The 12,891-nt window shown below is 35.2% G+C and overlaps 1 protein-coding gene across 1 annotated transcript; it reads right to left on the bottom strand.

Moving 5' to 3' along the window:
* Nucleotides 1-7,342: 7,342 nt before the first annotated feature.
* LOC107918815 (zinc finger protein GIS) lies at nt 7,343-8,524 on the bottom strand. Its single transcript, XM_016848401.2, has one exon. It carries the CDS (start codon nt 8,133-8,135, stop codon nt 7,404-7,406), a length of 732 nt encoding a protein of 243 aa, XP_016703890.1. The 5' UTR covers nt 8,136-8,524; the 3' UTR covers nt 7,343-7,403.
* Between the last annotated feature and the right edge of the window lie 4,367 nt (nt 8,525-12,891).

Below are 12,891 nucleotides of genomic sequence, written 5' to 3'. Positions count from 1 at the left end.
ATAAAAATGAGCAAGCGCCAAATCGCACGAGAGACATAAGATGTTTCAAGTGTCAAGGCCGTGGGCACATAGCTAGTCAATGTCCCAATCGACGTATTATGGTGATAAGAGCTGATGGAGAAGTTGAGTCAGAGGAAGAGGATGAAAATAAACCTGAAATGCCATCCGATGATGAAGATTTAGAGTTACTCGTTGAAGGAGAAATTCTTGTGGTGAAGCGTAGCCTCAGCATTCAAAGTGTTGAAACTGATCAACAAAGGGAGAATATTTTTCACACTCGATGCCACATTCAAGGCAAGGTATGTAGTATGATCATTGATGGTGGTAGTTGTACTAATGTAGCTAGTATTATGTTGGTGGAAAAGCTAGGTTTGGCTACAACTAAACATCCAACTCCATACAAGTTGCAATGGCTAAATGATGGAGGTGAGCTGAAAGTAACAAAACAAGCTGTGGTGGCATTTTCTATTGGAAAGTACTAAGATGAAGTGGTGTGCGATGTAGTTCCTATGCATGCGGGACATCTACTTTTGGGACGTCCATGGCAATTTGATAGGCGCGTGATCTATGATGGTTATACAAATTGCTATACGTTCAAGCATCGAGGCAAGAATGTAAATTTAGCGCCATTGACTCCAAAGCAAGTGTACCAAGATCAATTGAAGTTGAAAGAAAAGATTGAAAAAGAGAGAGACAAGAAAAATGAAAAAAAGAAAGAAAAAATAGAAGGAGTGGAGGTAAAAGTACGAGAGGAACAAGAAAGTCAAAAAGAAATTGAGAGTGGTAAAATGAGCGTATTTGCGAGAGAAAAGGAGATAAGAAAATCATTGTTGTTGCATCAACCCGTACTTGTACTTATGTACAAGGAATGCTTATTTGATGCTAACGAACTTGATAATTCTTTACCTTTGTCTATTGTTTCATTGATTCAAGAATTCAAAGACGTTTTCCCAGAAGATGTGCCAAGTGGATTGCCTCCTTTTCGAGGTATTGAACATCAAATAGATTTTATTCCTGGAGCTACAATTCCAAATCAGCCAGCTTATCGAAGCAACCCGGAGGAAACTAAAGAGTTGCAACGACAAGTAGTAGAATTAATGGAAAAAGGCTATATACGGGAGAGTTTAAGTCCATGTGCGATTCCCGTTCTATTGGTGCCTAAAAAAGATGGTTCATGGAGGATGTGCGTAGATTGCCGAGCTATCAACAAAATTAAAGTCAAATACCGTCATCCCATTCCTAGACTTGATGATATGTTAGACAAGCTTACTGGAGCAAAATTGTTCTCGAAGATTGATCTGAAAAGCGGCTATCATCAAATTCATATGCGGGAAGGGGACGAGTGGAAGACTGCGTTTAAGACTAAATACGGTTTGTATGAGTGGTTAGTGATGCCTTTTGGCCTCACCAATGCACCGAGTACTTTCATGAGGTTGATGAACCACGTTTTGAGGTCTTTCATTGGTCGTTTTTGCGTAGTTTATTTTGATGATATTTTAATTTACAGCAAATCATTAACTGAACATATTGAACATTTACATGTATTTTGAAGGTTTTACGAAAGGAAGTATTGTATGCAAACCTTAAGAAATGTAACTTTTGTACTGACAAATTTGTTTTTCTAGGTTTTTTTGTAAGTGCGAATGGACTAGAGGTGGACCAAGAGAAGATTAAAGCAATACAAGAATGGCCACAACTGAATAACATTAGCCAAGTTAGAAGCTTTCATAACCTTGCAAGCTTCTATAGGAGGTTTGTACCAAATTTTAGCACTCTTGCTGCCCCATTAACCGGTATTATCAAAAAAAATTCACCTTTTATTTGGTCTGATGAACAAGAATCAGCTTTTGTTAAAATCAAAGATTGTTTGACTAATGCTCCACTTTTATGTTTGCCGGATTTTAACAAAATTTTTGAGGTGGAATGTGATGCTTCTGGAATAGGAATAGGTGCGGTTTTAACGCAAGATGGGCGACCGGTGGCTTATTTTAGCGAGAAACTTAATGGAGCTATGCTCAATTATCCCACCTATGACAAAGAAATGTACGCATTGATACGTGCATTAGAAACATGGCAGCATTACCTTTGGCCTAAAAAGTTCATTATACACGCGGACCATGAAGCTTTGAAGCATTTGAGAGGGCAAACTAAGCTTAACAAACGACATGCAAAATGGGTAGAATTCTTAGAATCCTTTCCATATGTCATTAAGTATAAGCAAGGTAAGGAAAATATCGTTGCGGATGCTTTATCGCGAAGGTATGCTCTTCTAAATTATTTGGATGTCAAGTTACTTGGTTTTGCTTATTTAAAGGAATTATATGCTGATGATTCTGATTTTGGAGAAGTTTACAAGTTATGTGTGCAAGGTGCGTATGACAGGTACTACCAACACGATGGATTCCTATTTCGAGAAAATAAGTTGTGCATACCCCAAGGATCAACTAGAAATTTGCTGGTTCATGAAGCACATAGTGGGGGTTTAATGGGACATTTTGGTATTGCCAAAACTTTGGCCGTTCTTCAAGAACACTTTTATTGGCCAAAGATGAAACGAGATGTGGCTAAAGTGTGCAATCGTTGTATTGTTTGCAAGAGGGCGAAATCAAGGGTCCAGCCACATGGACTCTATACTCCATTACCGATCCCAGAAATGCCATGGATGGATATTTCTATGGACTTTGTTTTGGGTCTTCCTAGAACAAAGAATGGCAAAGATTCTGTGTTTGTTGTAGTTGATCAGTTTTCAAAAATGGCTCATTTCATAGCATGTAACAAAACTGATGATGCTTTAAATGTTGCCAATCTATTTTTTAGGGAGATTGTACGATTGCATGGCATTCCAAGAACCATTGTTTCGGATCGAGACATTAAACTTCTCAGCCACTTTTGGAGGACTTTATGGGGAAAAATTGGAACTAAGCTATTATTTTCCACAACAAGTCATCCCCAAACTGATGGCCAAACGGAGGTTGTTAATAGAGTTCTGTCAACACTACTGCGGGCCATTATACGTAAGAATTTAAAGACTTGGGAGGAGTGTCTACCTCACATTGAATTTGCATACAATCGATCGGTACATTCAGCTACCAAGTTTTCACCATTTGAGGTAGTGTATGGATTTAATCCCTTAACTCCATTGGATTTATTGCCTTTACCTTCTGATAAATTGGTGCATGTAGATGGAAAGAAAAAGGCAGATTTTGTGAAACAATTACATCAACGAGTTAGGGATAATATTGAACGAAGAACAGAGCAATATGCTCATCAAGTTAACAAAGGCCATAAACGAGTAATATTTGAACCTGGTGATTGGGTTTGGATTCACATGCGCAAGGAGAGATTTCCCGTTCAAAGACGTTCCAAGCTTTTACCATGAGGAGATGGACCTTTTCAAGTCTTGGAGAGGATTAATGATAACGCTTATAAGTTAGATTTACCTGGTGAGTATGGGGTTAGTGCTACTTTTAATGTTGCTGATTTATCCCTTTTTGATGTAGGTGACGATTTGGGAGCAAATCGCCTCGAAGAGGGGGGAATGATGCAACCTTAGCTCGGGAAATTACTACTGAATCCATTGAGCTACCACGAGGGCCAATAACTCGATCACGAGCTAAGAGATTTTGAAATGCAATAGCAAGCTATGTGGAACGAGCTTGGGAAGAGCAAGTGGTCGAATTCGATAGTCATGCTTCGAACCGTTCAAAAAGTATTACTTGCAATTTATTATAAGCTGAATTTGTTTCTTTTAATTAACTTGTTTTAGTTTAATAAATGAGTAGCTGATCAATTAATTTCACTTATCTTAAGTTTTAATAAATGAGTTAGTTATTAAACTTTATTAAATAAAGATGCTTCTTAATTGATCTAGTTCCTAGGATTATTTATTGATGCATAACTTAAGTTCTTTAAATTATACTTCTTTAATTAAACTAGTTGCTGGAATAATTATTGCATATAAGTTTTAGTTCATTTATTTAAGTAAGTTTAATGTTTGTTATGATTAATAAGTGTTTTCATTTGTTTAATAAACTCATTTTAATGTGTTTATTGCAGGTGACTTTTTAGCTTATAGTGGTTACAAATCAAGGCTGTTACACATTTAATTAAGTGGCTGTTCAAGTTCTTTTGAGTTACAATTAAAGGGGCTGTTATAAAGGGAGCTTAAAAATCATTAAAGGAGTTGTTTTAAAGAGCATTTTATGCCCTTTAAAATTTGGCAGCAACTCTTCCACTTCCAGCTGTTTTTGGAGTTTTCAAGAGAACTTAATCAAGCCTTTAAATGTCATTAAGGAGCTGGTTAAGAGATGGTGTCTATTCAACTAGCCAAGGACAACTCAAGAGTCATTTTCTAAGCCATTAAAGACATTCAAATCAGCTGAATTAAAGTGATTTTATGGAAGGAGTTATTTGGTTCAAAGAATAAGAAAAGACATCAGTTTTTATGGTACATTAAGTGGATGTTTTTGACCATTCGGTTACCTTGTTTTAACATTATAAATAGATGTAATCAGCCATAGAGGGGGGAACTTTTTGGCTGAATATAGATGAAATATTTGAATTGTGAGCTATCCAATTCTCTTTGTTCTTTCGGAATTGATTTGACTTATCAAGCATAGCTTGTGGCGTCCATCTTTTCTTTGTTGCTGAACTTATCACCTTTGGTGTGGCGTTCAATATACCTTTGGTTCCTATCATAGTTGATAGTGGGTCAAGGTTCCTTTCATGTTTCCTTTAACCGAAAAACACCTAAAGACCATTTTGAGATTCGGGTCAACAATTCGTTATTGTTGGTTCATTTTCGGTCTTAGCCAATTAATTTGTTATTGTTTCCTCTTTATTTTGTTTATTACCTTTGTTTGAAGCCATTATCTCTATTTTGTTTCATTTTAAAACCGAAACGAATCCACCCTTACTCAATTCACGATTGGGCAACACATACGAGTCAAAACATCACGAGACGAGTTCGTATCAAACAAGGTCCCAAAACCTCATTTTCCAAAACCACTTGACTTTAGGAACAAACCACTTGTATCTAAATATTTGTTCACTTAGCAAAAATAATCAAATCAAAATTCAATTTACTGTTATGTTTGGCTCGTAAATATTAAATAATAATATTTACGAACTTACTTATCGATCTTGTTGTTTTAAAACCACTGTGTCTGACATTACTGAAAAATGGATTGATACATGGATTGTCAAATATTGACCAAAAACAATACACGACTCCTTCACTAAAACCCTCGTATAATCTTCTTTAGATTGAAAATTTATCATATAATAATCATTTTCTAAATCCATCAATTAAAAATGCTAGATTGATTTCTAAAATGAATACACTTTACTAATAAATAGAGTATTAGATTCGATCATCTTCCCTAACAATTACAATATCACTATTTTGACATATTATGTTCCATTAACTGGTGAATCCAATCTTATAAATTTATCCTCAGTATTCCTTCTTCAGAACCTACAACCACATTACCATCAAGAATTGAGTTAGTGTCACAAGTAAATTAAACAATAATTTAATTTTTACAAAGCAAATTATATAATTTTGAGAATATTTTTGTTTTTTAATCTTGTATAAAAAATACATAATAAGATTGAACTAAAGTGTTATTTTAACTAAAACCTCATTTACTTTTTATGTTAATCTTCTATAAATATATTTTTTACATAATTTTATTGTTCATCTGTATCAATCTAGCTTTGAAGTGTTTGTGTTTTATATTTTCAGAAAAAAAATAAAATATATAAGTATGATTTCTTAAATATGTAATTTAAGCATAAAACATATTAGTTCGATAATTATCTCAGGCAGGATGTTGAAACATAAACTCCCTTTCTTGTTTTCCGCTTTCAGTTTCCTTTGATAAGGATCTTGAAACTCGAGCAAGACCCATAAAAACTTCCTTCATTCTCTTAATCGCAGGCACAAAAGGCAGCCATGGTATAACGGAAAAGGTTAGATATTATAAAGATGGCAGAGACTTGACTACCAGTTACCTTTGTTCCCTTCATCTTTACTGCGAAACAAAACAAAACAACACAAAGGGCACGAAAACTTTTTTGACGGGAAGCTTTCGGTGTTTTACCATTTTTAATAGCCATGAAAGCTTGGATGAGATTATATTGTTGTCCTCCTCCCACTTCTATGAGAAATCAAAGAAAAAAATGTATATTTGTTTGCAGATTTTAAGGCAAAAAGATGAACTGACCCATCCCGTGCTAAGCTCCTACATCTTTTCCAGCAGCAGACAATTAATCCATCATCTGTTTACTTTATTTAAGAATGTTATGTCCTCCATTGCTATATAATCATTCTCTTCTCTTCCATATCTGACTTTTTTTTTTTTTTTTTTGCTTTTCTAAAAGTATATGGTCCCATCCCAAGATAATTTCATATGATTTCAAATCACAGGGAGATCAATTTCATTTTGATATTTATTTATTACTAGCAGCTTTTAGTTCAAACATATGTGTTTCTCTCTCTCTAAAAACACATATATATATTAAGCTGTGGCCTTAAAATTGCCACCATTGTTCTTTCAGCTTCTGGTCTAATGACAGGAGGTTCCACCGCAAATATTCATGGCGATCGTACAACATTTAATGTTTGAAAGACAAACATATTAATAAATATGCCCCCCCCCCCAAAAAAAAAAATCTTATCTCTCTTTCTTTCTTCACATAAATATTCTGATTAAATACTATCTACAAGAACAAAAGGAAATGAACATAGTAATAAATTTTGGCGACCAATGTCCTATGGCTGTCCTACACCTGAAAATGCCATGAAAGAAACAAAATATGAATCTTTTACATGGCATATATAGTCAGGGAAAAAGAAAAATAAAAGAAAACACTTAATTTTAACTGTTTACTCTTTATTTTCTCTCTATTGCTGTACCAGAACGAAAACCCACACCTTAAATCTGTTGATCTTTCTCTTTCTATCAACGTCTTCACCTGTTTTCAGACGGACAGCATAGAGTATATATTTATGTACACGTGTGTAGCTACAGTGTTGTTCATGTGTTCCTCTCACTGATAGCCACCTCGAAATCAATATTCCTCACTCGTGAGAAAGTTTCAGAAATAGGGAAGACATCGATCGCAACTGTAAACATGATCTTTTAGATTAAAGGATGACAGAAAATTTACCAACCCAAATGAAGATCAGATTGAAATTGTTTTTTTTTTTTTTCCATTGAAGTAGGTTTTCTTGTCAGATAGCTCATGGCTTCGAGATTTATGACATTTACTAAGAAATCACTAAAAAGAGTAAAATCCAAGATGGTAGAAGCAAGGAGTTATATTTAACCATCTCATCTTGCACTGCAATGGTTTGTTTCTCTTCTCGGTTAAATAAAAATTTATTAGGAAATTAATTATTACAGATGTAGATCCAAACTCACATGGTCTTGCACTCTTGGATTTGATTTATAAACGTACAGGCTCTGGGAACTTGAACCACCTCCACCAACAACTTGCGAGGGCTTCAATTCTTCACCAGCAAAAAATGGAGACGGTTGCGATGATGATGATGAAAGGTCGGGATAGAAATTAGATGAGTTTCTTTGAACCGTAGCAGGGATTCTCCATAACCCCAGTGGGCTACCATTGATGGGTGGCTGAGGAAAAGAGCTTTGGTTCCCATAAAACCTACTGCTAGTACTGTTGTTCCACGAAGGGTAACTCGCCATAGCTTGTGTTGGAGCTGAGGCTAGCCTGTAGTTAACGAGCCCGTAAATCTGAGCATCAGATAAAGAGTTTTGCACCATTGTTGACTGAAGATGAGCTCGTTTCGCATGTTGGCGTTCCCTTTTGTGAGCGTTTTGGTGACCGCCTAAAGCTTGGGAAGTCGGGAAGTTTCTACAACAATAGTGACACTCAAACCTTCTGCTGTTCTCTCCATTCTCGTTCTCCTTGGTTGTATCTTCGTTGTTCCCTGCTGAGTCGGACTCGTTCCTAGCGATAGCCGAGCCTGAGTGACCACCACTGAATTCTTTTCCGAACAAACGAAAAAAACCCCTTTCTTTGATAGGTGCAGGACGGATAAAGGGAAGCTGAGAGAAGGATTCAACGTTCATAAAGTCGTGAGTTTCCCTTTCATTCTTCTCCATGAAGAAGTGAAACAAAGAGAGGGCAGTGGCTGGGTTTTAATTTCTTGGGAGAGAGCTGAAATGATTGAGGGAGAGAAGGGGAAGGTAGCTAAGAGAAAGGGGAGAGGGTGGGGCCTACAAAGAGGGGATGGAGGAGAGAAGCATATACAAATGAGAGGTGACCCATGGCAATGGTAATGGGCATGAATGATCTGAGAGTGAGGGCTGACAAGGAAGGCCACAAGTTTCTGGTCAGATATGAGAGTGGCATTGGCAGTTTGAGTTGTCAAAATACTACCTTTGCTACCTTTGGCTTAAATTTTTTGTTTGTTTTGGAAAGTTGTTCTGCTACCCACGTCCTAAGATCTTGAAAATTTATGTTTTCACCCCACCTGCATCATTAAGGAAAATTCTCATTAAAACAATACCAGGAAAAGTTTTTAAGTATGCATATCACTATATTTGACCTTTTTTTTCTTAGAGATGCACACTATATTTGAAATTTATTTTCTCCCCAAACATGTCATATATCTATGTTTATTTTGAAAAGGTTTGAAAAGATTAAATTTCTCATTCATTAACTTGTATAGATATATAGACTTTGTGTGCATAAAAATATAAACTATATATACATTCTTTTATACGAGTTCAGATTACTTGTTTGTCCACATTGTAATTCTTTTTTATTTCTATTTTTCAAAAAATATGATCGTTTAACAACTAAAATATGAAATTTACAAAATTTTCAAAGTATATTTAGAATATTTTTTATTGCTTTTTATTTTTATTTTTATTTTTATTTTGGATTTTTTATACAATTTTATTTATTTATTTATGATATTAGGCAAATATTGATGTGGGAAGCAAATGACATGTGAGCCCACATGCAATGGAAGAGTGATTATAAGTCAAAAACAAAAGAGTCACCATCCTAAGAAACCCTAATTCTCTACAAGTAGTAATGAATAAGGTTTTTCTTTTTATCTTTTTCGTTATGGTTATGGGAGGGTGTGGGGCTAACAAAGCTTTTCCTCTCGTGTCAGGATGCAGTGTAGACAAGCGTTGATTTGTCTGGTGTGGGCACATAAGGGAGGGGTCGCTATCTCGTAGTTCCCTATCTCTCTCTTTCCCATTAGGTGGCTTGAATGAAACCTGTCTTTGGGAGACCCCTCCCACTTCTCTCTCTCTCTCTCTCTCTCTCTCTCTCTCTCTCTCTCTCTACACCCTTTCTTTCTCCTGCAAAATCTAACATGTTCCCTTATGTGGACCAAATGTTAGATGTAGAGACTTCACGCTTTTCAAACTAAAGCTTCTTTGCTTCATCAATGTCCTAATCATTATTGCTAGGGTTTGTTTGGATATATATAATACAGACGTATATGCGCAACAATATTTATAAATGCCATGTACAAACTTTCAACAAAATTCTAAACAAGGTGAAAAGTAAATAATTTAAGTTTGTATTTCTTACTACACATTTGTATTCATACAAACAACTTTTCTTTTACATTTTTTTTTCTCTTTACAGAGTGTCAATGCAATGTTTGGGTTGTGGTAATGGTTAATGGTGGTTGACTTTATAGTGGTGGTGCCGAAAGCACTAATGGGAGGTTTGGAAATTTGAGGATTGTATGAAAGAGCAATAGAATCAGGTGGGAGTATGGTTAAATTTGTGCCATGCCCCTTTCTCAGCGTGATGGAGTCTTTTATACGAGAGCAAAGGAGCCTGGTGGGCCCTCATGGAATGATGCACTATCCCATTGGATGATAAGCTGAATTTACGGGCTTATACTTCTACCATGCTCATTTAACAAGCCTAAAGGTTACATAATTTGAGGCTTAGTCTTGGATGCTCATAGTTCAAGTCGGGCCTAAGTATGATATTAATATATTTTATGCTTGCCTAAGTTCAGCTTGACTTGAGATATGAGCCTAGAGCTTTTCCCAAACCCACCCGTATATGCAAAAAATTAATCCAAGTCTATTTTAGGCACACCCATATTATTTTTAATTTTTTAAAATATGTATATTAATTTAATTTGATATTTAATAATTTTATATATTTTTTATTTATTGAAATTTTTTATATAGTCATCTTAATATTATTTTGATATTTACATTAGAGTAGTATTATGTATTTAGTATAAAATTATTTTTTAATGTGTTATAAATTACATAATATATAAAAATAACATAATATAACGTCTTATAAACTTAAAAATGGGTTGGGCTCGAGCCTTAAATGTTCAAGCCTGATCTCGACCCATATTTTAAACGAGTCTAATTTTTTTTGCCCAATCCCATTTTCCAGGGCTAATATTTTTATCCAAACCTTCCTAAATTTCGAGAGAGATTTTGAGCCTGGGCGGGTAGCTCAACCCATGAACAGGTCTAGATGGGATTTGCGCATCCTTGGCGTTGAGCAAGATTATCAAAATTTTGATTCTTGGTTTCAAGAAAATAAAGAAAACAAATCTTGTTCTAACACAAACAAATTTGAAGATTTCAAGTTTCAAGAAATCAAGATTCCAATTCTTGGAAATCTTGGTTCAAGAATGAATTTCTTAAAGGGAGAAATGCTTGGATGATCCTCTACAACCTTAATGGAGTTACATTCTTGAAGAAAATGAGCTTAAACAATCCATATTAATCTTCATGGAGTTTTGGCCCAATTTGATCCCATTTGAACGTATTTAGACTTAATAAAGCTTTGTTTTGGCCTAGTCTGTTTTTGGCTTATGAACACTTTTTGCAATACCCCTCACCCGTCCCAATGATCGATACAGATGGAAGATGCCACTGAAGCATCTAAGAGTAAGAAATCTTGAATTTATGTAAGAGTTAAAAGTTTTGAACATTTTTATAAAATAGTTAAAATATGTTTTAGAAAAATTGAAAGTTTTAAAGATAATTTAAATTCATTTACAGTAGATTCAGAGTTGATCAGACCCCAAACGGGCTTGTAAAGGCCAAAATGGCTTAAAATAATGTAGGGTTGAAATAAGGCACGAAGTCGCAACGTCACTTGTAGTTTGGTGATGTTGCAACGTAAGAAATGCAATGTCGTGATGTCACTTATTGAGTATCCCCAAAAAAAATCAAAATTGTTCCCAAAGTCCTACTTATGGAATACATATAATGTAATGACCCAAAATTCAGTAGTGTCAAAAATACAGTTTCGAAACCCCATCTCCGTAAACTGAGTCCATAAATATTAAATAAAAAATATTTGTAGAGTTATTATGAAATATTTTGAAGTTCGGTTAAGTAATTTAATCAAGAAATTTATTAATTTATTAAAACTCAAGGACTAAATTATAAAAATCCAATCGCCATAGAATTTTAATTAAGAAAAAGCTTGGGGACATAGATAGTAATTATTCAAAGGACCAAAATAGTTATTAAACCATTGATTCTCATCTTGTTAGTGGAGTATGATGATGACCACCATTAGCTTAATTAATAATGATTAAATAATAACTATTCTTTAATTTAACTATATATAAGTGAAAGTGTATGGAAAGATAAAAGATATATTCATCTTTTTCTTCCACCAAATTCATGAAAGAAAGAAAGAAAGCCAAGGTTCAACATTCGACCATCAAAAATCAAGATTTTAAGCTAATTTCATGTAAATTTTATGGATTTATGGTCATAGGAGCTTGATTTAACTAGCCTATGTACCACTTTGATCGATTTTTAGAGTTTTAGAAAGTTGTTATACTTAATAATTTGATGAATCGGCTTGAATTTAATAGATATTGTAACACCCCTAACCCATATCCGTCGCTGGAATAGGGTTACAGAGCATTACCGAAAAATCAATGCTTAAAACATTTAATTTCAAAATTTTCATATATTATAGCAATATCAATAAAACTCATACATAATGTCCCTTATTCGAGCCCTCGAGGCCCTAGAAACACTTTAGAAATGACTCGGGACTAAATCAAAAACATTTAGAATTTTATAGAAAAAGATAGAATTTTCACACTGTAGGGGTCACACGGCCGTGTGACTCACACGGCTGCGACACACGCCCGTGTCTCAGGCCGTGTGGACATTTAAAGTAGGGACACACGACCGTGTCCCAGCCCGTGTCTGTGCTCGTGTAACTCTCTGACTTGGGTTACACGACCAAGCCATACGCCCGTGTGTCAGGCCATGTAACTCTCGAAATGGCCTCACATGCTCGTGTGCCAAGCCGTGTGCTAGGTCGTGTAACTGCCTGACTTGCAACCCTTCTAAACATATAGGGGACACACAGCCGTGTCGCATAGCCTTGTGTCACACATGACTGAGACACACGCCCGTGTCTTAGGCTGTGTGGACAAGAAATAGGCCTCTTTCAAACCAATTCTCTCACCCAAACAAGCTCATCCATACAAGCCATTTCCACCTATAATCAAGCATTCAAAATGTACCTAAACATGCATAATCAAGCTAGATCAATATGGTATTTGTTCTTACAACCAATATACCCAAAAGACACCTCAATCACAACAATCAAACATGTTTAGACAATTGAATAATCTAGCCATTAACCAACCATACATTTCTAATCTAATTTCCTTACCAAATTTACCACCATGATCACATGCCAAAGTCATATTCAAATATACCAAAATGGTCACTAAACCATACATCAACTTAACCAATCCATTATCAACCACAAAAGCACCAAAATACCAAATTATCATCAAACATAAAACCATATATATACATGCCAACATGACAACTAATTCATCAACCAAAATACCACATTTACAAGCCAAAC

The sequence above is a fragment of the Gossypium hirsutum genome, chromosome D05 (genome assembly GCF_007990345.1).
Source record: "Gossypium hirsutum isolate 1008001.06 chromosome D05, Gossypium_hirsutum_v2.1, whole genome shotgun sequence".
Lineage (NCBI taxonomy): Eukaryota > Viridiplantae > Streptophyta > Magnoliopsida > Malvales > Malvaceae > Gossypium > Gossypium hirsutum.
This window is presented reverse-complemented; position numbering and strand designations above follow the sequence as displayed.